This window comes from Rhincodon typus, chromosome 21 (assembly GCF_021869965.1).
Source record: "Rhincodon typus isolate 14 chromosome 21, sRhiTyp1.1, whole genome shotgun sequence".
In the NCBI taxonomy this organism is placed as follows: domain Eukaryota; kingdom Metazoa; phylum Chordata; class Chondrichthyes; order Orectolobiformes; family Rhincodontidae; genus Rhincodon; species Rhincodon typus.
This window is the reverse complement of record NC_063352.1, coordinates 19,396,873-19,424,400: the sequence shown is the minus strand read 5'-3', so window position 1 is coordinate 19,424,400 and position 27,528 is coordinate 19,396,873. Positions and strand designations below refer to the sequence as shown.

The window sequence follows — 27,528 nt, the reverse complement described above, 5'->3', positions numbered from 1 at the left end:
TAGATTCTTGTTAAGCAAGGGGGTGAGAGGCTTTTGGGGGTAAGAGGGCACGCGGATTTAAGGTTACAATCAGAATGGCCTTGATCTTGTTAAATGGTGGAGCAGACTCAAAAGCCTAAATCGCTATGCCAGTTTCTAATTCATGTTTAAGGTCACAAAACATGTCTAAAACAGCAGAGGAGCAGGCTCATATAGGGAAACTGTTCCCAGCCAAACAGGACTGTGGAAATCCAGAAAACACAACAAAGTAAAGCTGAAATAGGAACTAGGGTATTACAGGCCCAATCCCACTTGTGAATGATTTTTTTCATAACTTTGAACACTGTTCTCCATCTTGTTCTCTTTACAAATTCACAGCTCAGTTACAAGATATTAAGATGATGTTTAAGCCATAGGTTAAGGTGGCAAACAAACCTGACTTCTCCTCAGCTCTTTGTGGTCAAGCCGAGTAATATTGTAGTCCTTCACTTTAAGCAGGTTGGAGAGAGACAGCTCTTTCAAGAACGACCCATTCAACAGGTCCAACACGGAAGAGATATCCATGGTTTCGACCATCTGTAAATCAGAGTAAGTGCTCAAGATCAAAAGAAGAAAAACTGAACACAAGCAATGTTTTAGCGAAGATCTGTAGCTCGGGTTGTGGCTGGAGTTGTTGGTTGGTTCGCCGAGCTGACTGGTTTTCATGCAAACATTTCATCTCCCTTCTAGGTGCCATCTTCAGTGCTGTCTAGACTCTGTTGAAGCACTGTTGTTCTGTCCCACTCTGAATTTATATGGTCCGGTCTGCCATGGTAACTAGTCCTGTTTCTGGTTTTGTACCGTAGTGGTACATAGATGGGGTCTATTTCAACATGTTTGTTTATCGCACCAGTAGTTGAAAACCAGGCCTCCAGGAATTCTCCTGCTTGTCTTTGTCTCGCTTGTCCAAGTACTGCAACATTGTCCCAGTTAAATTAATGTCCTTCTATGCATGGTATGGACGCAGCAACTGTGAGAAACACTACATAGGACAGACGGGCAGGAAACTCGCCACCAGGATACACAAACACCAACTCGCAGCAAAACAGCACGACCAACTCTCCCTCGTTTCTATTTACTCTGACACAGAAGGACATCAGTTTAACTTGGACCATGTTACAATACTAGGACAAGCGAGACAAAGACAAGCACGAGAATTCCTGGAGGCCTGGTTTTCAACTACTGGTGCGATAAACAAACATGTTGAAATAAACCCCATCTAGGTCCCACTACAGTACAAAACTGGAAACAGGACTACTTACCATGGCAGACTGGACCATATAAATTCAGAACGAGACAGAACAATAGCGGTTCAACAGAGTCTAGGCAGCACTGAGGATGTCAGCTAGAAGGGAGATGAAATGTTTGCACGAAAACCAGTCAGCTCGGCGAACCAACCAACAACTGAACACAAGCAAGAATAGACTGGTTAGTAAGGTTAGATCACATGGGATCCAGGGGGAGCTAACCAAGTGGATATAAAATTGGCTCAAAGGTAGGAGATAGAAGGTGGTGTTTGACGGCTGTTTTTTGGACTGAATGCTTGTGATCAGTGGTGTGCCACAAAGATTGGTGCTGGATCCACTGCTTTTCATCATTTATATAAATTATTTGGATGTACATATAGCAGGCATGGTTAGTAAGTTTGCAATGATACCAAAATAGGTGGTCTAATAGATAAAGAAGAAGAGTATCTCAGAGTACAACAGGACCTCGACCAGATGGGCCAATGGGCTGAAGAGTGGCAGATGGAGTTTAATTTTGAAAACAGTGAGGTATTGCATTTTGGAAAGGCAAACCAGGGCAGGACTTATACGGTTAATGGTAGGGCTCTGGGGTGTGTTGCCAAACAGATGACCTAGGGGTGCAGGTGCATAGTTCCTTGAAAGTAGCATCACAGGTAGACAACGTGGTGAAGATGGCATTTGACACACTTGCCTTCATTTGTCATAACATTGAGTATAGGAATTGGGACGTCGTGTTGCAGCTATTCCGGACATTGGTGAGGCCACTTTTGGAATACTGCATTCAATTCTGGTTGCACTTGCATAGAAAAGATGTTAAACTTGAAAGGATGCAGAATACATTTACAAAGATGCTGCCAGGGTTGGAAGGTTTGAGCTGTAGGGAGAGGCTAAAAGGGCTGGGGCTATTTTCAGTGGAGCGTTGGAGGCTGAGGGGTGACCTTTTAGAAGTTTATAAAATCCTAAGGGGCATGGATAGGAAGAATAGTCAAGGTCTTTTTCCAGTGTGGGGGAGTCCAAAACCAGAGGACATAGGTTTTAAGTGAGAGGGGAAAGTTTAAAAAGGACCCGAGAGGTAATATTTTCACACAGAGTGTCGTGCATGTATGGAATGAGCTACCAGAGGAGATGGTGGAGGCGGGTACAATTACAACATTTGGAAGGTATCTGGATGGATATATGAATAGGAAGGGTTTAAGAGGGATATGGGCGAAATGCTGGCAAATGGGACCAGGTCAGATTGGGATGTCTGATTGGTGCAGATGAGTTGGACGGGCAGGCCTGTTTCTGAGTATATGACTTGATAATTAAGTAGGACAATTCTGAGATAAAAGATTACAGATTACCTTAGAGACCACCACCATGCGTTGGACTGGAGAGAGCTGTGCTGCATGATCAGACAGTGTGCCTCTCACAGCCTGAACGAGATCCTCGGCACTCATGTTGTACAACAAGCCTGCACTGACTCCCAACATTAGCTCACCCAACTGGCTGATGTTAAACAGCGACAACTGCTGCAAAGTGGAGAGAATAAAACAAAGAGATACAGAAATCCCACTGAAAACATGCCCTTCCCTTGGAGTTCAACATCTCATTGACTGTTTCACATCACCATAAAATAATACAACTAGCACGGAGACCATTCAGTCCATCAAACCTCTGCTAGTTTTTTTTTGAAAGGTCTATCTATTGTTACATCCCCTGCTTGTTCCTCATACCCCTACAGAATTGTTTTTCCTTTCTTTTAATTTATCGCTGTTGAAAGTTGATGTTGAATCAGATTCCACAGCTCATCGGGGCAGCACATTCCAGGAGCAACTTGCTGTGTAAGACAATTGCCAATTATTTGAAAGCTGTGGGTTGAATCTTTCCCAGGTAATGGATGACATGGGCACTGGTGAGAGAGCTGGGAAAATTGCGCGAAATGGCCAGCAAGTAGCTTCTCAATCTTGAGACCAAAAGTCCCATTTACCAACGGCGAGATGAGAGCTTCATTCGTGAACAACAAAAGGTCTGTTTGCATGCATCAGCTTGGGCTGATCACAGGATCAGTATCACTACAATCCAGGGAGAGTGGGCCTGCAGGTCCAGCTCAAACATGCAGGGGATTTTCATGAAGTCAGTCAGAGAACTGCACAAAAATCAGTCCAGAACAAAAAAAAATGAAGGTTTGGGGCAGGTGCAGGGGGTCTTGATTACCAGATTGATCCTGAGACTAACTGTGCCAAGTGTGACCTGCATTGCCTTCAGTACTCATGCGAATCATAAATGTGCAGGCAAAATAGAGAATAGCTGCAACCACAAGTAGATTGAGTGGTCTTTCCCATCTGAGGAATGGGCTGCACTTGTGAGGGACATGAAGCCCTTCAAGGTGCGGCTGCATTAATCAGATACTTTCACAGTGCAGGCTGAAGTCATCTGTAATCACAGCATCATATCATTGGCCATTACAGACCGAAGACAGTCATCTCCACCAAGCAGATGTAATCCCAGGTGACCACGCAGGCCACAAAGCACAAAGATAATGCACAGGCTGCCCTGCACAGGGGCAACTGAACCAATTTCTCTCCCAACTTGAACTGTAAGTGTTTGCCAACCTGCTCTTCTCTACAACGATGCCTTTCTTATGTGATACGGGCCTGGGAGGAGGTTGTCTTGGGAGATTCTAAGTATTGTATAATTCCTATGTTTTTGTGACAGGACTTGTGTTGATTTATCAGAAGAAGGTTTCTATGTCAAAGTTCCATTTAGGGGTGTTCAATGGTGCTCCTTGTTGGAGTCCTCAATGTTCCACTGAGTGCAGGAGAATGCTAAGCTGTTATTTGTGGGAGGGGTGAATGTTGACTGCTCACATTACTAAGGATCAGTTGTTTTTTTCTGATATTTCCCACATTGGGTCATTGGAAATGGGTCCAGCCAGAGCAGGGGTTAGCATCACTGTTACTGTGATGCAATGAAATTGAGGAGGAACACAGCTGGTCCAGTGCAAACCCAGGCCCAACTACACCCTCTCCAGTGGATGTTGAACAGCCTCTACATAAAGACGTTAGACAGGAAGATCCCCTCAGGATGTGCCGGGGAGGGGGGAGGGATGGCGGAGGGGCATGAATTCCAGTTCCTCCAGGTGAGAGGGGTGCAGTGTTGCTGCAGGTTGAGGGTGTCCCGTGACCTCCAAGCAGTGTGGCTGCACAGCCATGCAGCTGCTGGCAGGCTCTGCATATGTGCTGATGCACTGGCACCCATGCATGGACCTTGCAAGGCCGCACAGTTTAAAACATCATCACTCAGGACCCTGCAAGTGACATGATGTCCATATCCTTGAGCACTCTCATATTCTCAGTAATATCACAGAACCAGGTCAGGAAGCAGGACCTGTGACACCACAGAGTGAGTGGCTATCCTATCCCAGTCGTTGTCAAGGTGACAGCTGAGCTACATTTAGCACGTAGCTGGCTCCTTCCAAGAACACCCCAGGGACTCTCAATCTTCAACCTACAAATGTATCAAGGCTGTGACATTTGTGCCAGATCACACTCTCTCATTTCCCTGTGGCCAGATCAATGCTGCAGCCTCTCATGAAGGGAACCGCTCTCCAAACCTCTCCAAAATTGACACTTGGCCAAATTCTGGTGAAACTCAGCCCAGTGTCCTCCAGTTACTGACCCATACATCGATGGAATCAAATTCCATATAGCCATTCTCTGTATTTTCTCAAAATTCAAAAGACAAGGGTTCACTCCTTAAGATGCAGGCCTATACGAGTTCCCCAATTGGGCCACTATTCACCTTACTGTCGCCAATAAATTTGTCGATGAGGATGATCATCTGGCTCTTTGTCCACCCGGTTACTGTCCTTAGAACGGAAATGGCGCTCCGCACAGCTTGTGGGGACAATGACTCAAGCTGCGTGAAAGACAGCCCAGCAATTGCATCTGAGATGGAGTCCAAGGATTCATTCAGGGTCTGGTTTTTTAGGACTAATTCCAGGAGCTGGGATTTCAACTGAAAGAAAAAAAAGAAAGAAATGTACAGAATCAAGTTTCTGCCATTGCAAAGTCCAATTTGGCCTCATTAACAGTGCCGTCAAAGCGGCAAAACTTACTGGAGGGTTCCATACTGAGCAAAAAGGATGTTTCAAGTGCTCACTGACGTACAGTCTGGCAATGCCTTGTCTTTGTTTTCAAATTCCTTCAAGGCCTCTCCCCTTTCACTTTCTGTAATCCTCAGAACCAAACTTGTAAACCCCTTCGCTCCTCTAATTCTGGCCTTTTTAACATCCCTAATTTTATTCACTTCACCATTGGTGGCTTTACCCCAAAGCTCAGGAATTCCCACCCTAAACCTTTCCTCCTCTCTTTCACAAAGACAGACAAAGAGGAAGAGTAGGCCACTCGGTCCTTCAAACCTGCTCCATCATTCAAATAAGATCCTGGCTGATCTGATTTTAACCTCAACTCTACATTCCTGCATACCCCCGATAATCCTTTATCTTTTTGGTAATCAATGATCTATCCAACTCTGCCTTAAAATCTTTAAATATTCTGTATCCACTGCCTTTTGAGAAAGGGAATTCCAAATACAAAGATGCTCCTTAAAACCTAACTCTTAGGCTAAGCTCTTGATCTCTTGTCCTAATGTTTCCCTGTGTGGGTAGGTGTCAAATTTTGCTTGATATCACTCTTGCAAACATTCTGCAAGTGTTTTACCACATTAAAAGGTGCTATATAAATACAAATTGTTGTTGTTTAAATATGGATGTGTGCCAGACAACATTATCCTCTGTAGCTGTTGCCACTTGCTGGCCTCCTGCTTAACGAAATGAGCAATGCTCTGGTATATCTGTCAGTGTCAATGGGTTATTTGGCCAAGTTATTCATCACAAAGGATTCATTTTGTCACCAGCTGTAAGCTCTCCAGCAGAGGCTCCAGCAATGGTAGCCTGGAACAAAACAATGATTGCTCCTTCCCCACTCTCAGGATTGGGGAGGGTACTGAAGCCTATTAGAGTTCCTCCAATAACTGCCAAATAGAGATCGGCCCGTTTCCAGCACACACTCTCATAAGGACATTGACAAAAATTAAAATTTAAAAATTGCATCTACATAGCACCATCATAACCTTAGAAATTTTGCAAAGTACAACAATTATGTATCTTTTGAAGTCTGGTCACCATTAAAATGTAGGAAACTTAACAGCCACTTTGTGCATAGCAAGCTCCCACAAATAACAATGTGATAATGACCAGTGAATCTGTTGGTTGAAGGACCAATAAAGAGCAGGATATCGGGAAGAACTACACCGCTCCTTTTTCAAAATAGTGCAATGGAAATTTTCACACTCATTGTGGGGACAGATGGGTTCTCAGTTTAACATCACATCCAAAAGTGGCATCTCTAATAGTGCAGCACTGTCTCAGTCCTGCACTGAGATCGTCAGTTAGAGATCATGCTCATCTTTTAGAATGGGCCTTGAAACCATGAGCTTCAGACGCCGAGACAACAGTAATATCCATGGAGTCTCGAAAGGGGAAACAGTCATTTCTGAATCTGTCTAGATTTCTGAGCTGAGAATCTATAAACACCTTGTGCATAACGTCCTGAAGAAGGAGCACTGAATCCAAAATGTTAACATTGCTTTTTCTCTACAGATGCTGCCAGACCTGCTGAGTTTCTCCAGCAATCTTATTTTTGTTTCTGATTTCCAGCATCCGCAGTGCTTTGTGTTTTTTAATCTATAAACACCCTGAATAGACCATTGGTGGATGTTCAGAGAAGATGACATGCCTCTACTGGGGCAGAAGTTGAAAGTGTTCCCAAGTGTCTCCAAATATCTCTTTGAGATACTTATTGTGGTAAAATGTGTTTGTAGTGGCAAGTGGAATTCACTCCAACATCATTATACAACTCTCGCAAACACCTGGAATCAATAGGAGTCTATAGCGGATAAAGAGGAGGATGAAATGAGGGGTGAAGGGCAAAATACAGCACAATAATAGGCCATTCAGCCCAACCCATCCATACTGGTGCATACATCTGCGTTCTCACACCCATTCTTCATCTCATTGTTCAGCCTTGTCAGCCATTCCTTTCTCCCTCATTGTTTATCTAGTTTCCGCTTGAACATATCTATACTGTACATCATCATTACTCTTTGCGGTAGTGAATTGCCCATTTTCACCAAAGAACAAAGAAAATTACAGTACAGGAACAGGCCCTTCGGCCCTCCAAGCCTGCACCGACATGCTGCTCGTCACAACTAAAACCACTCTCTGTATAAACAGAGTCAGAATCATAGGGGTATACAGCACGGAATCAGATCCTTCAGTCAAACTCGTCCATGCCGACCAGATATCTTAAATTAACCTACTCCCGTTTGCCAGCATTTGGCCCATATCCCTCTAAACCCTTCCTATTCATATACCCATCCAGATGCCTTTTAAATGTTGTAAGTGTACCCAACATCATCTCAGCCTTTGCATGAAAATGTTACCCCTTGGGTCCTTTTTAAATCTTTCCCCTCTCACCCCTCTATTTTTGGACTCCCTTACCCTGGGGAAAAGACCTTGAATATTCACCCTATCCATGCCCCTCATGATTTTATAAACTTATGGAAGGTCACCCCTCAGCTGCCGGCCCTCCAGGAAAAATAGCCCCAGCAGAAACTTCTCCCAAATTTCTTTTCGGATTTCTTGGATGCTCTGGTATTTAAGGTCCCAGGTTTCCTATAGAAATACCTGTGTGTGTGTCCAAGGAATGTCCTACCTTTCTCACAGCAACTTGGAATCCCTTCAGACGGTTGCACTTTATCATCTGGTGGAGTAAACTGTGAGCCTCCCCAGTGTCCAGCTCCTGGATGTTGTCGAAGAAACAGACCAGAAGACCGAGCCTGGAAAAGTTCAGGAAGTGACTGAACATGTGCGACTAAATCATGTCACATTCTCAACAGCGAGACGTGCTATCGTGTGTAAGAGAGGGGAAGCAGGACGTCACATCGGATTGCGGAGGGGCTGGTCTGAGTGACGGGTTGGAGGGTAGGGTGAGGTGAAGGAACTGCTGTTTACCTGTACACCGTGGAAGTGTTGGTCAAGTCAAACCCACTGGCATCAATCCTTTCTTGGAAAGCTTTAGCAGTGGCAGGTGTAATGTCATACACTGAGTCCAGCTGCTTTGTCGCATTGTCATAATTAATGAACAGTCGAATCTGTGTTTAAAGAAAACACACACACACACCACCCACCCCCAGTAAATTAGAATGGGCATTTCGCAGATACCCCAGCCAACCCTTTAAGAGGTTCACTCAACATTAGCAACCCCCCCTTAAGCTACCCCATCACTGTAACTTCCTGCAACTGTATACCCTTCAAAATCAGGGCACTCCCTCCAATTCTAGTCTCCAGTTCAACCCCCATCTTTACTCCCTAATGTAAACCTCTTTAATATAAGCATAGGTGTGAACAGGGATAGATGAACTCCTGCATTGGTCTTCACATACTGATTCAGTTGAGGAGAAGGGCGTGGAAATAGAATCATTGGAACAATGGTGATGGGTAACGCCATTCATTTTTATTCCACAAACCAGCGGCCTCTTTCAGAGATCATTTAAAGGATACAAGCAGTCATGGAATAAGAATAGGCCTTTCTTCCCCTTCACACCTGCTAGCCTCACTAATTTTGCCTAATTTGGAAAAGAGTCAAGCTTTACAGATTGCATTCTGAGCCCCTTTCACTCACCTCATTAAGGCTGATCTTCTGGATCTCCTCTACGGGCAGGTGAACAATGTATCGACCCAGAAACCACAGGTTCTCAGCAGTGATCCACGATCCTGATCCACTCAGCCCTGTTTTGCGGAGAATGAAATTCATCACTGAGAAAAGTCCATCCTTTTCTTGAAAGGGCCCATTCATCCAGTTCAAGTCAACCTACCAGGTGGTTTATAGGATCGCTGCAGTGTTTGTCGCATCCATTCATATATCGCTCTTTGTGTGCGAGCAGCCATTTTGTCATAGAGCTCCTTAAAAACAGTTGTTCTGAAAGAACCAGAGTAATTCTTTTATCAACAGGGATACAAAATGAGTCACAGAAGGCAAGATTTATCATTGATGAAACTGCAAAAGTCAATAAATGGAGCTTTGTAGTCATTAAATATCCATTCACAGCAAAAGAAACTGCTAGGGTTGGATTTTTGTCTGGTCAGTTGAGTTCACACATTTGGTTAACGAGGAACATTGTTGGCTAAGAGGCTGGTATAACAGCAGACAGAGGCTCTGTATCAGGACTACATCAAGACTGGTTGCCTGGGTTATATGGTCCATCCTTCGGAGGGTGCTGGAACCTACACCATTCTGACTCAGAGGTGAGACTCTGAACCATGGCTGACAATTCACAACCTACTGTCAGGCTGACCAGAGGAGCAAAACATTTCATCCGCAGCCCACTGTCTTTATGTTAAAGATGCACTTTCTAACTACATTCTCACTCTTGGAAAATACCAATGGGAATAGGCTATAGGTCAGTGCATGACAATGAGGAAAGAGAGAGTCTTGTATCTCTATGGTACCTTTCACAACAGCAAAATGTCCCAAAATTCTTTACAACCAATTAAATACTTTTTTGGTGTATAGCCCCCTGTTGTGATGTGGAAATGTGGCAGCCAATTTATACATAGCAAGCTCCCACAAACAACAAGGTGACAATAATCAGATTCTCTGTCTTTGTGATACAGGTTGATGGATAAATATTAACAAGTGAGTAATATTCTCCAATGGTTTCAAGCTTACTTAAGTAAATGCTGTTGGAAAGGACAGGGGTGGGGGAAACTGAGACCCCTCTCTATGATTCTCACTGTCCACGTCATTGACAATCTCTCAGACAAGGGATCACCAACCTGCTCAAGGCAATGAGAAAAATGAGCCTGTGGAATACACCCAAGGACTATTACAGCAGGTTAGAAAGCATGCTACAAAGGATAAGTTATATCTTACATATTTTTAAATGTCTCCTCTTGAAGGTCTTTGGGCATGTTCAGAACCATCTCTGGCTGTAGGTAGACGGCTGAAGTCAGTCTCAGTGCCTCAATCACCAGCTCCAAACACTGAGAGGAGCTGATCGACGGTAAACACTTCTTCCAGCTGGTCTCAAAGAGAGAACGGTTCCCTCCCGGCATCTGCGTTAACTGGTTTTTAACATCCCCAAAGTCGATAGTAGTAAATGCAATCTGGATAAGTGAGAGAGACAGAGACAGACACAGACAGAGAGACAGAGACACAGAGAGAGAAAGAGACACACAGAGAGAAAGAGAGACACAGAGAGAAAGAGAGACACAGAGAGAAAGAGAGAGAAAGAGAGACACACACAGAGAAAGAGAGAGACAGAAAGAAAGAGGAAGACACAGAGAGAAAGGGAGACACAGAGATAGAAAGAGAGACAGGCAGGCAGAGAGACAGAGACAGACACGGGGCGGTGGGGGGAGGGGAAGAGAAAGAAAGACAGAGAGAGAGAAAAAGGTTTTTATATGGCCATCATGCCAAAGAAACCACAAAACCACAAAACAGAATAAAGTTCAAGGGTTAACCTACAAGGCTGCATTAAGCAAACTAAGATTGTGTTTAGGTTAAGGTTAAGGTTCCATGGCATTTACAAGATTTGAGGGATGTGTGGATTGAAATTTGTGAGATGTTAAAATCGAGTAAATTAGGAGAAACTATTTCTGTTGGTTGGGGAGGCTAGTGTAGGGCCATAGTCTAAAGATTAGAGGCAGACCTTGCAGGATTGAAAGTAGGAAAATATTTCTAAACGTGGAGGGCGGGAGTTACCACCTTCCCCTGATGAGTAGAGGCTGCAGGATAATGACCCTGCCCCATTCCTGCATCTGACCTGAAAACCTCAGGGACGTAAAGCTCGTTTCCAGCCTTCCCAATCCAGTGACTACAGAGGGAAAGATCCACCCCCCAGCCCCACAGACCCCCCCCCCCCCCCGCCCCCCCCACCCCCAACTCCCAACCCCCACCACCTCTTCCTGCACTGCTGGGTTCCAACAAACGTCCGATATGGGGAGCCCACAGCCAGTCAACCCTTCAAGCTGATTCCACCATTCAACTGCATGGCGGCCAAATTAAATCTGAATTCCATTCATCTTCCTTTACTCTAGATATCAAAAAAGGACCCTGCGATCTCAGCCTTGAAAGCTTCTACTGATTCTCAACATTCACAGCTTTCTAAGGGAGAGTTGTCTTTGTGTTCAGTCACAGAATGAAGGCGTCACCGGCTAGGCCAACAGTTGTTGCCCATCCCAGAGGGTAGTTAAGAGTTAACCACATTGGTGTGGACCAGACCAGGTTAGGATGGCCGTTTCCTTCCCTAAGAGGGGCATTAATGAACCTAATGGGTTTTTCCAACAATTGACGATGGATTCATGGTCATCGTTAGATCATGGAGGGTGACATCATCGGGGGGGGGGGGGGGAAGGGGGGGGGGGGGGGGGGTGGTTGCCGGAGAGGATTTGAACATAAGAACAACCAGCTACAATCCTAACCTCTACGCTCATGCCACTGTGGAAATACTTTGCGCTGAGTAAGAAGGTTGAGGTGTCCATCTGCTGTAGGTCAGTGGCCAGTTTCCTTGGCTGAAGGACAATTTCTCTGAAGTAGCTGGAGAATGAATTCTGCAAGAAGAAAAGAGGAAGTAACATTGAGAATAAAACATGCCAGGGAATTCAGCACCAAATTTGACAACATCACCACATCATCCTTTCAAAATCTTTGGCAGAACAAGGGAAAGGACAATGGTAGCATGGTTTTGGAGTAACGGCGTGACAGGAAAGAGTATAGTGGAGAATGTTTTTCTGCACAGGAAGACAGTATCCACTCAAGATCCGCAGGGATGAAGACTGGTGCTTTACTGATGACCTAGATCTCGGGGTGTAAGGCACAACTTTGAAATTTGAAGATGACACTAAACTTGGAAGAATTGTGAACTGTGAGGGGATAACGGTAGACCTCAAGGGGATATTGCCAGGCTGCTGGATCCAGCAGGCATGTGGAAGATTAAGTTTAAAGTGCAGAAGCTGAGAGAAATGAGAAGAATCGACATAAAGAAAAGTGCACGATTCTAAAGGAGGTGTGGAAGCAGGAGGAGCAGGGGGTAGATGATTACACAAATTGTTGAAAGTGGCAGGTTGAGAAAGTTCTTGACAAAGCAGATGAGATCCTGAGCTTTATAAATTATAAATTAACGTACAGCATACAGAATCTATGATGGTGTGACACACCTTTTTGTCCACCACACTTTAGGAAGGACGAGAAGGAATTAGGAAGGATATGGGAAAGATTTATAAGAATGGTCCCAGGGATGAGGGACTTCAATTATTTGGATAAGTTGAAGCTGCAGCTGCTTTCCTGTAGAAGAGAAGATTGAAAGATTTGATAAAAGGTTGAAAATCATGAAGGGTCTAGACTGGGCGAAACTGTTCCAATGGTAAAGAGGTCAAGAACTGGAGGACAGCGATATGAGGCAGGTGGCAAAAAAACCAAAGGTGACATGAGGAAGTCCTTTCTTTACACAGAGTGGTTAGGATCTGTAATGTGAACCTGGCCAGGAGTGTGGTAGAGGCAGATTCAGTTGCGCCTTTTAAGAAGGAATTTCAAAAAGGAATATGCACCTTAAATTAACAAAAAACTGCACGACTATGGAAAAAGATGACCGAGTGGGACTGGCCAAATTGCTTTTGCAGAGAGCTGTCATGGACTGAGCAACTGATTGGCCAATTCCAGTGTGTAACCATAATTCTATGATACATTTTCCAGGTCCCACTATCATTTTTCACTCTCTGCTTCCCAGGCCCCACCTCACTGCGATCAAGTCTCATCCACAGACTTGGGCCTATCCACCGATGTAGACCCTGCTCCCCCAACCCCCTCCCTTTCTTGTGCAGGCCAATCCCAGACTTCACAGCCTGAACCCACACTCAGAATCTCCGCACCACCTTCGACAAGAGGGTCTGGTGTCAAAACCATGACCAGGCGCTCCCACCGGAGCCCACCCTCAAGGTCCTAACTCTCTGTTGTGCATGTATGGGAGCAAGGCCCATGGGATCACAACCAGGAAAAGAAATTGCTAGCAGACATTCCCCTCAACTTCCAATTCCTGTGATGCACCTTGGAATGTTTAACTATTTGAAAGGTGCTGTATGGATACAAGCTGTTGTCATTTGCATAGATGTACATGTACTGACACACACACAAACTATAATCGTTCAAGAAAGGTATAAATCAAACCTGAAGCATATGCAAACTAGACCCCTTCGAATGAAGGTATCGCAGCATGCCTGCATAATACTCAGTAACAGGGTTGTCCCTGGAATCCAGAAAACACATCGTTAAAGTTGCTGTTTGATATAAATATATCAATTAATTCTTCTCAAGTTGAATCAAGGAAATCTGTTCCCTCCAATTTGAATGATTTAAAACCGTCCAAAAGAGGCATCATAATCTGCTTCTTTTTTTATTGCACCATACGAACTGTTGTCCTTATTACTGTGGGGGACCATAAATTCTCGGGAAAAAGACTCATTTGGGTCCCTCATCCCCAGTGGTGGATGACACTTTATCAGTCCTCAAGTCAATTACACCACTGCAAGATGCAGAGTAAACGTCCTTCTGCTCTGTCCCAACAGTGTACTTTAATCTAACTCAGAAGCTGCTGCTTCCTCTGTCCTGCACAGTTAGAATATTAACCCACTTCTCGTACCAGCCAGACTGGTGGCTTACAGCCGAGGTTCAGCAGGGAGCAGTCTTGCCTCCATGTCAGAAAGCCCTGGGTTCAAGTCACACTCCAGTCACTGGTTTTTGAAACCCAGGCTAACATGCTCAGCACAGCACTGAGGGCATCTTGAGCTGTTGGAGGTGATGTTAAAGCAATGCCCTATCAGGTAAATGTAACTATTTTATTGAAGATGCAGGGTGGGTCCTGTATTCTTAAAACAATATCACTAAAACAGATTACCTGCTCATAATTACGTTACTGCATGTGGGAGCTTGCTGTGCACAAATTGGCTGTTGCATCTCCTATACTACAACACTTCAAAAAAATGTTAATTGGTTGAAAAGCATTTTTGGCCATCCTGAAATTGGGAATGGTGCTATAAAAATGCATAAAAACTGAAAGAACTGCGGATGCTGTAAATCAGGAACAAAAACAGAAGGTGCTGGAATTGATACAAAAAAGCTTCTGTTTTTGTTCCTAAAAAAAATGCATGTTTGTTGATTCTTTCACTTGTCTTCCAGCAATGCAAAGGTCTCACCTGAGGTACTCCATTGCTTTGACAGTTCCTGATAAAAAAAAAGTGAAGGCGAAGGATTTAAATATGTAAAGATAATCAATCGTTCTGGCACAGTATGTTTAAAGAGCTGGATTCCAATAAAAATGGGAGATCTCACCTTCTATGTATTTCTCATCCAATAACTTATCCTAAACAAAAGAGACATGGTTAAACTGTTCAGCACAGTTTAAAAATCACAATAAAATCAGCAACAGAAAGTAAAGAAAGATGGAATTTAAATAAAATCCTGCCACTAACCAGTACTTGTCTCAATTCAGCTGGTAAATCTGTAAAAGGAACAATGAGTTAAAAAAAAAAGTGGCAGAGAGAAAATGAATTGCAAAATATTGCAAAATATTTTCAGATGAGATACTAGCCAAGAGCCAAAGCCTGCCTTCTCAGGTGGATGCAAAACATTCTGTGGTATTATATTTGAAGAAAAATCAGGGCATTCTCCTCAGTGTCCTGACCAATATTTCTTCTTCAATCAACATCAAACTATGCCATGTGGTTGTTATCTCATTACTGTTTGTACCAGCTTGCTGTGCCAAACTGCCTGATATACCGCAGTGACTACATTTTCAAAAGTACTTCAGTGTTTGAGGAATGCTTTGCGATGTCCTGAAGTTGTAAAAGGTGCAGGAGAATTACAAGCCCTTTCTTAAAAAAATGAGAACAGAAGTGATGCATTTTTTGCCAGTTTTGTTTAAAGTAAGATTTCTTTCCTGTTACTTGAGGGTCACTGCTCACTCATTACCATTATCCAGGGGCATTGTTCATACAGGGAAAGGGGAATACAGAGGTAACAGTTGGGTCACGGGGTTGGGGGTGGGTGCAGTTGCAGTGGGATGTTCAAGAAATTACCATTAACTCCTCATTACAATGAACTGTCCAGTTTTGGAAACACTTGAACGTGCACATCAGGTAACGGCAACATTATTGTGACAGGGGAGGAAGGGAAGAAGACAACTTAAGGTGCCTGAAGAGCATTTCCTTCCAGAGGGAACTCTCCACATTTTCTGGTGGCTTCTACTTCCATCCCTGAGATTTACTGATTCTGCTCAAGTCACAGTTCATCTTTTTAGCCCAAAGGACAAGTTGCCAACTTTTACCTGAGTACTGTTTTCATGAGGTTGATATCAATACTTGATTTGGACTTTGAACAGACAAGGTGACATCTTGTGGCCAGGAAGTGGAGGTATTTCTAAATGAATTTAATGAATTTTAATACAATACATAAAAAGGAGCTAAAGTCTGTAAATAAACTTTTTAAACCCCTTGATCTACTGCTCGATGTTAATATATAGCACAAAAAAGATCTATTCCAACTGCATTTTATAGAAGATACCTTTCCTTTTGCTACAATTTTTTAATGATATATCATTAAGTGAGTTACCTTCCAGTACTGCAATGACACAAAGTTCCAGATAATAAAGCATTGGCCTCCTTTTTAAGAAATAAATCAGCATTTATAATCCCATCTCTTTAATTATCACTTTTTAACCATCATGACAACCCGAATTTGTTTGTTCTATTACTATCAAATGTTCTAAAGAAACATCCTTCAGCTGAAACATTTACAGTTTCTCCCTCGACAGATGCTGCCAGACCTGCTGAGTATTTCCAACCTTTTTATTTCAGATATCCAGCATTTGCTTTTGTTGATAGGTATTTGATTGTCTTCACTCTCGCATTTCCAATTGTATTTTAAGCATTTAAAGCATATACCCTTTAATTGTGAACTTTTTGAGGTTTGATTCCTGAAAATCTAAAAATAACTTTTACACAAGTTATAGAGAAAAAAATATTTTCTTAGGCAAAATGCATAGGGTTGACTTTCACACAAGGCTATTCAGTATGTTAGAAAGTTCAAAAAGTATAAATTGTATTGCTGAAAAAATAATTCATTTTGTTGAAACTTTTCATCATGCACTCATCAGCACATTTGGAAGAATACCAACGTACAGGGGGGGCAATGTTTCATTCTGTATGAGAAGAGAATGCTGATTGGTTGGCAAGTGGACTCTGACTGGTCGAGGCATTGTTATGGTGAAGTTAGATAATGATTGGTAGTTAACTGCTGAACTTTCTTCAAATTTAAACCAAGTACAGCTACACCTCATGTTTAAATGGAGATTTAACTGACAAAGCAAACAACAATAAGGCTTTAGAATGATTTTAAAAAATATATATTTTAAAGTACCTTTAAAAATAACACACCCCCTCAACACCACTGCCATTTTTATTTGGTTGAATCTGAAAATAATTTAAAAGGCACCAATGCATTGAAAAAAAAAAGTATATTAATTTAAATAATTGATTTCTTACTTTTGTCTGGATCTGCACCAACAGTGGACCCAGCTTGGCAAAGACTCAGGACAACCAGCCAAATCCAGAGGTTTGGTCGCATCTTTATACAATGTCATCCAGTTCCTCCAGTGGTGCTGCTACTGTGAACATGTGTGATGGACAATATCGTGTGAAACATTTCTCACAGAATTAAGTAATGGAAAAATTCACCATGAAAAGACCAGAGAGTCAGTCAGTATTACCACTTGGCAGGCCTGAGCCTAAAAGGTTAAAGTAAATCCCCAGTGGCTTTGGCAAGTCTCCCAAAGGCAGTCACATGGCACAGGAGGAGGCTATTCAGCCTGTGACTGTGCAGATTCTTTGAAACTTCAAACAATTTAGTCCCATTTCACTTTTGCCATATTCCAAGCAATTTACCAATTCCTCTTACTGTTGAATCTGCATTCACCGACTCTTCAAGCAGACCATTTCATTATTCATTATGTTCATTAATTCAATTAAGTTTGCCATTTTGCCGTTCACACCTCCTTCAGACATATCTTTTGTTTCTTTCTTTTATGGCTCTAGCGCACCAACGGTTTTGTCATTTAATCTTTGCTGTTGTCCACCCTATCACAGTTATTCCCATTCATTCTTTTCTCACACTCACCCTTTAAATTTACTTACATTTTTAACTTTTCCCAGTTCAGATGCTACCAGACCTGCTGAGTATTATCAGCGTTCTTGTTTTCATATCAGGTAAAGGAACCTTCTTGGTCTTCACTCATTTCTGGTCTACACCATGCTGATCCTTTCACTTTGTCAGCAGTGAGTCATAGAAAGTCATACAGCATGGAAACAGACCCTTTGGTCCAATTCAGCTAGTCCCATTTGTCAGCATTTGGTCCATATCCCTCTGAATCATTCCTGTTCATATACCCATCCAGATGCCTTTTAAATGTTGTAATCATACCAGCCTCCACCACATCCTCCAACAGCTCATTTCGCACACACACCACCCTCTGTGAGAAAAGGCTGCCCCTTAGGTCCCTTTTAAATCTTTCCCCTATCACCTTAAACCCATGCCCTCTAGTTTTGGACTCCCCCACCCTAGGAAAGAGACCTTAGCTATTTACCCTATCCATGCCTCTCATCATTTTATAAACCTCTAGAAAGTCATTCCTCAGCCTCCAACACTCCAGGGAAAATAGCCCCAGCCTATTCAGCCTCTCCCTATAACCCAAACCTTCCAGTCCTGGCAATATGCTTGTAAATCTTTTCTCCACCCTCTCAAGTTTAATAACATCTTGGCTGACCAGAATTGTACGGAATACTCCAAAAGTGACCTCACCAATGTCCTGTACTACTGCAACAACACATCCCAACTCCTATACTCATTGTTTTGTCCAATGAAGGCAAGCATTCCAAACGCCTTCTTCACCACCTTGTCTACCTGCAACTTCACTTTCAAGGAACTATGAACCTGCACCCCTTGGTCTCTTTGTTCGGAACACTCCCCAAGACCCTACCATTAACTGTGTAAGTCGTGTCCTGATTTGTCTTTCGAAAATGCAACACATCACATTATCTAAACTAAACTCCATCTGCCACTCATCGGCCCATTGGCCTGTTTGATCAAGGTCCCATTGCAATCTGAGATAATCTTCTTTCCAGTCCACTACACCACCAACTTTGGTGTGATCTGCAAACTACTAACCATGCCTCCTACATTAACATCCTAATCATTTATATAAATGACGAAAGATTCATTACAGCAACTCACCAAATTTCCTTCAATGTCACCTTCCAAATCTGTGATCTCTATCACCTAGAAGGACCAGGGCAACGGAAACATGGAACATCATCTCCTGCTAGTTCTCCTTAAAGCCACACACCATTCTGACTTGGAAATGTATCACTGCTCCTTGTTACTGGGTTAAAATCCTCAACTCCTGTGGGTGTAACTACACCAGATGGACAGCAGCAGTTCAAAGAAGCAGTTCACCATTACACAAAGAACAATTAGGGATGGACAATTAATGCTAGCCTTGTCATTGAAACCTACACACCATTTACAAAGTTCAGCCACTGAAATTATACTTTTAATTCTGTACTTTAGGTAAATTGACCAAAATACTTTCTTTTCTTTCCATGTAATTACCCAGCACTGAATTCCCAATTGTCAAGTGTTACCTAACCCTTAGTCCTTTTCGCCAATAATCGTAATTCAAACTACAAAACAAGCTTCAAAAACTGAAACTTGAATAATTAAAATTGAATGATTAAATTTATAAAAGGACATATATGAAATCCAATTGCTGCAAATATTCTCATTTGATGCAGAATGCAACATTTTCAAATTTAAAAATTCAAAATATTCCACTTAAATACTGATCAAAATATTTTAATGGCTGCTTTGAAAATGAGAGATAAATCTGAGCTGGTGTTGCAAATGGAATTGAACAGTTAACAGAGAATAAAATAAAATCAGAGTTATTTTTATGTTTGCAATGGAGTTGCAACAAGTTTTGAAGCAGTCCCCTCTATTCAGAGGATACAAGACAATCAATTCACTGTTCAATCTGGTACACGATCAGGGTAAAAATTAACAAGTGGATATGGATATTCTGGGTCACACACAATGCACTTATGGCATTTACAGATTTTGATTTAACAGCATGTACCAAAAAAAATGCAAAAATACCCCTGCAAATTTAACATATCCTTCCATTAACTTGAAATAAAAATAAATGCTAATGCAAATGAGCTGTAGGTGAATCCCTCAAAATGTTCAATTTCTGGCACCGTTTTTCTTTAGAAACATCCACTGCCATTTATTAGATTCATGTAAACAAGAGAGAAAAGAAACGAAGAGTGGATACCTGTGCAAAAATTCGTTGATCTCCTACATTTGTTTCTTGTTTTCTTTTTCACTGGACTGTCCCCACACTAAAGTCAGCAACCAGACACTTGTGAGGGAACAAGGACCTTTTATCCCAATCTCAGTTTGCTGACGTTAGTCAAATGTAAGATGACACCTGTCCTCTTTCAATAACTTCCACTCGTATAGTGTGTTTAAAGTGGTAAAATATCCTGAGGCTGTTTTCAGACAAGCATTAACCCCAGCCTATTGGGAAGTATTAGGACAGGTGACTAAGAGCTGGTGAAAGAGCTATGTTATCAGAGACTTAAAAGGACAACAGGGAAGTAACAAGGTGGAGGGATAGGGAGGGAAATTCTTGAGTTTAGGGCCCATGCAGCTGAAGACTGTGCTGCTAATAGTGGCTCAAAAGAAGTTGGAGCTGGTCAAGAGGTTAGGATTGGAGGAATTCATAAGGTTATAGAGCTGGAGGTGATAGAGTTACAAATGGGTGAGGCTGTGGAGGAATTTAAATGCTAAGATGAGAATTTTAAAATTGAGGCATTGCTGAAGTGGGAGCCAAGATAGGTCAGAGAGCACGGGTGAGCAGGGACTGGACCGAGTTAGGACACTGGCTGAGGTTCAGGGAGGGCATAATTTACAAGATATCCAGGACCAGCATTTGAAGAGTGTGTTTAAAAATAACAAAAGTGTTTGCTTTCCAATCTACACTGGAAGGTGATTTAGGTAAAACAGTGTTTGAGGATGGACATGTTAGGATCGCAACTTCTTTAATGCCTTCTCACAAATGGCAAAGCCTCATCTACATCTCCATCCACACTAGATGGTTTCATTGCCTCATTGGATGTTTATGAATATCAGGGATAAGGTAAACAGGTGTCTAGCCCAAATAGGTTGAGCTGCAAATCCTGGAGGCTAATCACCCAATTTTCTGTTTTGCAGATTCCCAAGAATTCATTTTGCCAGATATTGTCTCCTTCCTTAATCTATTCGTAGTAAGGTGTTATTAAAGGATCATTTGTCTTCATTCCAAGAATGAGAGAGAGCTGGTAGGACAATGTATTATAGGAGAACAAGAGGGGCCAGGTCAGGAGGGCACAGTGGAATTTCTCATCTGTAACAGACAGAGAGATATATGGAGAGAGAGGAGAGGAGTGAGAGAGAGAATAAGAAAGTCATACACATAAAGAAAGGGATTGTAAGTGATGGAGAGACACTTGGTAAAAAGGGAAATGAGGGAGAAATTCAGAGAGAGAAAGAGCTGAGCTTTCCCTTTGAAGTTGAAAAACCTTGTGAGTAGCTTTCCAGATCTTGAACCCACTTCTGGAATCCATTGGAATTTTAACAGAGGTGTCACTTTATTTGACACAGAACCATTGAGAAGATACATGCATTCCCGAACCTTTTCATCTTGCAGTCATAGAGTCAAAGGTATACAGCATGGAAACAGACCCTTCAGTCCAACCCATCCGTACCAACCAGACATCCTAAATAAATCTAGTTCCATTTGCCAGCATTTGGCCTTTATCCTTCTGAACCCTTTCTACTCATATAACCATCCAGATGTCTTTTAAATGTTGTAATTCTACCAGCCTCCATCACTTCCTCTGACAGCTCATTCCATACATGCACCACCTTCTGTATGAAAAAAGAAACTGCCCCTTAGGTCCCTTCTAAATCTTTCCCCTTTCACCTTAAACATATGTCCTGTAATTTTGGACTCCCCCACCCTATCCATACCCCTCATGATTTTATAAATCTCTATAAGGTCATCAGGACAAACAGAAGAATACCAAGTTTCAAGCAATCAGTAACTTGTACTTCAGCAGAAAAGTGTGGTCATTGGTTAGCATGTCAACTCTGATTGCTTCCTCTATAAATGGGAACCATAGACCCTAAGTTCCTGATTTACTCAAAACTTTTCCTTTTGCATGCACAGTCACTGCTAGCAAACATAAATTAAGCACATTACGAGCTTGACTGATTATGTTAAATTGTGTTTTTGGTTCACAGGATGTGTGTATCACCAGCTAGGCCAGTATTCAGTACCCATCCCTAATTACCCAATGGGCAGTTAAGAATCAACCACATTGCTGAGAGTCTGGAGTCATTCTGAGACCAGACATTATCTTCCTAAAAGGACATTAGTAAACTAGAAGGGATTTTACGACAATCATCAGTGATTTCGTGGTTGTATTGGCCAGCTTTTTAACAAATTCAAAATTTTATCATCTGCTGTGTTGGGATTTGAACCCATTTCCCACACACATCAACCTGTGATTCTGGATCACTAGACCAGTGACATTATCAACACATCTGTGCCTCCCCCTAAAAAGAAATTACCACAATCAGGATTGTTCACAGTTACATCTAACAATGGATGCTTTGCTTTGGGTTTTGCAAGCATTGGCAGTTGAGTAATGGCTGCTCTGTTAAACACAAAACAAACAATGGAACAGACTGTTTAATTCAATCAGTTGATCGTTTGCCATTATGGCCCACTTACCTGGCATTGCACCACTAAAATTCATGCATGGCTTTGTTCACAGGCATGGTTGGCAGAATATCTTTTTGAATGGAAGGCGACATCCTGTCAGTGGGAAATACCAGTTGTGTGACACTGCTTAATAGCCTGTGAAATGGCTCCTTAACCTGTTATTCAAATTTTTGAGCTACTTTCCCTTTCCAGGGAAATTTGAGATAGACTGGGCACTTTTCAGATATGCAAGTTATTGTGGGTAAATCACCACAAGTTACCTTTAACTTGGCTAATTGTTAAGAAATCTCACAGACGATCAAATACTGAAACAATGACGTAAACTTTAGCAACCAAAACAAGACCCTTCAAGTAAGCATGTTAAGCCTCAATTGGATGTTAGATCAGTACAGAGAAAACGTAAACCAAATGGTAAATGGATAAGTTCCTACATGGGTTGATGACACTAAACTAAGGAAACTTGTTGATGGGACAGGGACTTTAAGTAAAATCTCTATCTGTGAGTTAATCTCCGTAATAAATGTATGGACTAATGATTCAAGTATGGGAGGGAACGGAATAGGTCTTGTGTTAGGGATGCCTGTTATGTCTAAAGAAGACAAACCATTTAAAGTCATAACATTGCAAAATATTGGAGTGATCCAAAACACCATCTGGATGAGAGGTAAGAAAGTTCTACATTGTACGGTAAGGGTTTGGGGTGGGGGAGACCGAGAGCGAGAGAGACTTGTAGGGACAGCACTTAAGGAATGCCAACAGACTGATAAAATTATTATTTGTCCTTATCCCATTTACGCAACTTGACAAGCCACATGTGGCTATGAGTTCAGCGGTAATGAAACAGTTAACTGTAGTCTTGAAGTTTCAAGTACCATTCTAGACAATATTACCAGAGTTGGAAATGTAGGTGAAGGAGAATACCGTATCACAAAGTCTTTTAAAGCGTGTATTATCATAACTTGTACCATCACTGATTCAACGCACTCAACTGTCCATGCACATAGCAACAATGGAACGAATTAACATCAGGAAGGGAAAATGTGTGACCTTTTAGAGAAATAGTTATATCTTATTGGCAAAAATATGAGGTCCATATTGCCCTGAAAAGGGAACATTTGGAAGCAATAAAAGGGATTTTTGAGAAAGGCACACAGGTTACATGTTAAGGTTCAGCATTATAGTCAGAGAACCAAGATAGATATTAAAAACATTAAGGAACATTCTCAATGGGATGACATCTGAAACTGGAGAAATAATATACACACAACCATGGGTTCATACTATTACACATCTTGTTGTAGTTCTGTTAAGACATGATCATCTTAAAGCTGCAATGGGTGAAGCATTATACAAGTTCATTAATCTATTTTTGGTTTGTGTTTTATTTACTGATCATTAATCTATAACTCATTCTTTGATTATTTGTCTGCATAAAGCTGTACCACATAATGAATTGGTGCATTTTTAAATTGTGCAAGGTGTAGCAACTCAGCTTAGATATGAACCGATATGATGGAAAATGATAAATCATACTAGTGTTTTCTCATCATATTAAAAATAATGAACAAAGAACAGGGCCTGTGATATCATAAACTTCAGAACTTTAATAACTGTTCATGGATCAAAAGAATCAACAAAGATAAACTGTTACACACAAAAGAAGCAGCAGTAACTCCGTCTGGAGTAAACTATTAAGGGACAAGGACAAACTTACACAGGATTTGAAAGTAATTAGCCACATCTGGGAAATGAATGAGTCAAAGCAATATGAACAAAACTGTTTTGACATCTGCTTGACAACTGGTTGCCTTGTGCCACAAAGATAAATGACCACCCTGCTAAAGAATTTAAGGAGTTAATTATAAGACAGGACGTGTCTTCAAACAGACAGTTAACACTGAATGTAACGAGGAACTTCTGATAAGAAAGCAAGCTGCAGACCTATAATATTTTGCATGAAAGAATCTAAAGAATTATCAATAATATCACCTCACAGAGCTGAAGGATGAAAATCTGTATAAGTATCCAACACTAGAACCCCTTATTAGTAAACCTTCGAAGAACAACACAAGGATCGAATCCCAGACACTGCCGGAGACAGATATTGTTGGTTGGAATTGTAGCTAAATTCCACCATTAATCGGGTAATTGCCAAGTTGAGTTGTGAGGCTTAACTTGGTTACTTGAGGGGTCTTATTTTGGTTGCTACATGCAACAAAGTTTAAATCATTGCTTCAGTACTTGATTATCTGTGAGATTTCCTAATAAGTAGCCGAATTAAATGTAACTTGTGATTATTTATCCGCAACAAGCGGTGTGCAAAAAAAACATTTTGACAACCACAGAGTTACGCAAGAGATGGTACGAAACAAGGGCCAGCTGGAAAGCCTGACATTACCTGATGCTGCCTGGCCTGCTGTGTTCCTCCAGCTCCACACTGTATTGTCATTACCTGTGGTATTAGATTTATGTGGATAGTAATAGGAATGCTAAACGCGAGGTGTACCTTTATTGTATCAACTACTTAAGGTGAGGTTTATCTTTTTATTGGAAATATCTTTCACCTTTTAACTAATATTCACGTTAATTTCAATTGCCTTGTAGGTTTTAAAAGGTGAGATCTCGTCCAACAGCTTCCACTGACTTCATAGAGATTCCTTTCTTTCAAAATTGATTTATCTCCAAGGGGATTGTAACTCAACCTTTTTATTTTTCTTACCAAAATATAATAACATCTATCATTTCAGGTTGATGACTTTTCTTCAGAGTTCTGATGCAAGGTTATTGACCTGAAACCGGAACTGTTTCTCTCCAGAAATGCTGCCTGATCTGTTTGGTGTTTCCAGACATTTTTGTTCTTATTTCAGATTTCCAACATTCGCAGAACATTGCTTTTGCACGCCTAATACTTTTTAATGCTGAAATTCAGCACGATGGGTCTGCCCTGTGAGATTATTAACCTCCTCTTGTACTTTGCTGTAGTCATCAGTGTTTGGGGGCCACAGTAGCAATTTGGCAATGTCAGTGGATTGGGAATTCAGAGCCCAAGCTAATGTTCTGGCGAGACAGGCTTGAATCCTACCAGGGCATAGGGTGAAATTTGAATTCAATAAAATCACAAATTAAAAACACTAGTTTAACAGCAACCACGTACCCATTTTGTTGTAAAAATCCACCTGGTTTACTACTGTTCTGTAGAGGCAATACATTCCAGATCAACAAATATGATTGAAATGATGGGGGGAGGGGACAGTTAAGAGTCAATCATGTGAAGGAAAGTTAAGGATGGATAATCAATGCTGACATTGCCAGCACGAGCCACATCCCATGCAAGAATAAGTATGACCATTCCTCCCATTTTAGTCACTAAAACAGAAATTGTTGGAAAGGCTCAGCAGGTCTAGCAGCATCTCTGGAGAGAAATCAGCGTTAACGTTTCAGGTTCAGTGACCCTTCCTCAGAACCTCCCATTTTAGTATTTGTTCACAAATTTAGACATTTTCTTTTCTATTCTAAAATCTAAATCAATATAATTATAAATTGTGAAGAACCAATCCTTGTGCCAGTCTGAATATATGCCCTTTTCAATAATGTGCATAATGCAACTCACTGCTTTCTATCTTGAAGTCAGGTACATGATCCAACCTTAGTCAATTATGACCTTTACTATGAAACATTAGAACTTCAAAAGGTAAGGAAAATGTATCCTTCTTTTATTCTTTCATAGGCAACATGGAATAAAATATAAAGTACTAGATCAAGAAAACTTACACCTGACCATGTCTTACATCCAAAGGCAACCTGTTTTAAAAGTGAATAATCTACAAGATTAAAAAATTAAACTTTGGACTGTGAAATATTAAACATTTATCAGCTCTTGTCATGAACTTAGATGATTGCTTGTTAAACTGTAAAACATTGTAGAATATTTGAGATGGTTTAAACAATCCCACTTAAACCAAGACCATTATGATTCTTCACCTCTCGTGACAGCCCACAGATGGCGATGTACAAATGAGCCAGATTTCAAAACTCTAAAATAAAGCAGCTCCACTGGAATAACACAAAATCAGGGAAATTTCAATGAATCCTTTGTGACGTTGTGTTTCAATTAAACTCATTGCTAGCATTGGCTCAGTTATTGTGGCTGTGCTGAGGTGCAGGAGTGGACCCCCTTTTGAATAATGTTTTCAAACCAGTCTCCCCATTTCTGCTTAAATGTTGCCAATTCTGACTTTGTTGGCTAGATGCCATGAGTAGAGGACTACCACTTGGAATGGATCAAAATTCTCACCAACCCGTAGGGTTGCCAACTCGACATTGGATGTATTCCTGGTTTCTTCACATGATTTCCAACTTTCCCAATATTAATAAACAAGGTAATCAAATAAACTGGGGAAAATAAACACAATGATTTTTTTTTCTTAAAAAAGGAGATTTCAATGATTGTTTTCCTCCTGAATTCTGTTTATAGCAGCATTCATAAGATTAACTGTCAATTTCTGCAGAGTCCAGGCCAACCCTGGAGGGCTGGGAACCCTACCTAGCTGTTCACCAAAGCATGAATCATTGAGCAGGGAGAGGCATGGAATGCTGTGTTCAAAGTCACAGCAGCAAGATAGAAAGGAGGATTCAACAAGAAAAATACCTCAACAACCAGGAACAGTTCGGATTTTGGCCAGAAAGGATTGAGTGTCTATCAAATAGTTCACAAAATATTTAAATTCACTTAAAGTTAAACAAGCTGTGTTTTAATCCATTATTTGACTGATTAGAAAGATGAAACCATTCTAGCTGATTGAAATTGTTGTGTTGCTTTCTTCGTTATGAAATATCTGGACAACGCAGTTTTAAACTAGTTTAAGAACGAAGACCACATCATCCAGTACATAGTGATCATTGTATAAGTCTCCTTCACACAGGTATGGGAGCCGGGTGAAAGATTCAATGGCAAAGCCCATCTTGCTGAATACATCGTTACTAAAACTGGCCACTTGCTCTTCCCACGTCTCTCCGGTTACCTCGAGATATTCCGAAGGTCTCTCCCATCTACCACCTACAAAAGGAAACAAAATCACAGTGGATGCAGTAAATAAACGAGTCAGTGTTTTCTCAGATTACCTCCCAGCTCACTTTAACCAATTCTATAGATGCCAGTAATCCTCACCAAACTCCCCACTCCTTAAAGAGAATCACTGACAATAGGGGGTCACTGGGTTATTCAACATCAGGAGACACAATATCAGACAAGAGGAGTCTGATCACATGCGTCAGGGTTTTAGAG

The 27,528-nt window shown here is 41.5% G+C and overlaps 2 protein-coding genes across 2 annotated transcripts in view; both read right to left on the bottom strand.

The window, feature by feature from the left end:
• The window catches only part of LOC109913498 (otoancorin), a 45,745-nt gene extending 28,758 nt beyond the window's left edge, over positions 1–16,987 (bottom strand). The window contains exons 1-14 of the mRNA XM_048609816.1: positions 16,906–16,987; positions 14,836–14,864; positions 14,696–14,726; positions 14,560–14,587; positions 13,535–13,613; positions 11,794–11,922; positions 10,244–10,476; positions 9,186–9,289; positions 8,993–9,099; positions 8,323–8,462; positions 8,024–8,147; positions 5,049–5,264; positions 2,609–2,776; positions 415–555 (exon numbers count right to left, since the gene is read on the bottom strand). Of these exons, the coding sequence (XP_048465773.1) occupies positions 415–555; positions 2,609–2,776; positions 5,049–5,264; positions 8,024–8,147; positions 8,323–8,462; positions 8,993–9,099; positions 9,186–9,289; positions 10,244–10,476; positions 11,794–11,922; positions 13,535–13,613; positions 14,560–14,587; positions 14,696–14,726; positions 14,836–14,864; positions 16,906–16,987 (1,611 nt within the window). The remainder of the gene's footprint in view (positions 1–414; positions 556–2,608; positions 2,777–5,048; positions 5,265–8,023; positions 8,148–8,322; positions 8,463–8,992; positions 9,100–9,185; positions 9,290–10,243; positions 10,477–11,793; positions 11,923–13,534; positions 13,614–14,559; positions 14,588–14,695; positions 14,727–14,835; positions 14,865–16,905) is intronic.
• A 6,873-nt stretch (positions 16,988–23,860) lies between these two features.
• mettl9 (methyltransferase like 9) overlaps positions 23,861–27,528 on the bottom strand; it is a 29,835-nt gene continuing 26,167 nt past the window's right edge. Inside the window, exon 5 of the mRNA XM_020513017.2 lies at positions 23,861–27,300. Coding sequence (XP_020368606.2) covers positions 27,095–27,300 — 206 coding nt within the window. The 3' untranslated portion in view covers positions 23,861–27,094. The remainder of the gene's footprint in view (positions 27,301–27,528) is intronic.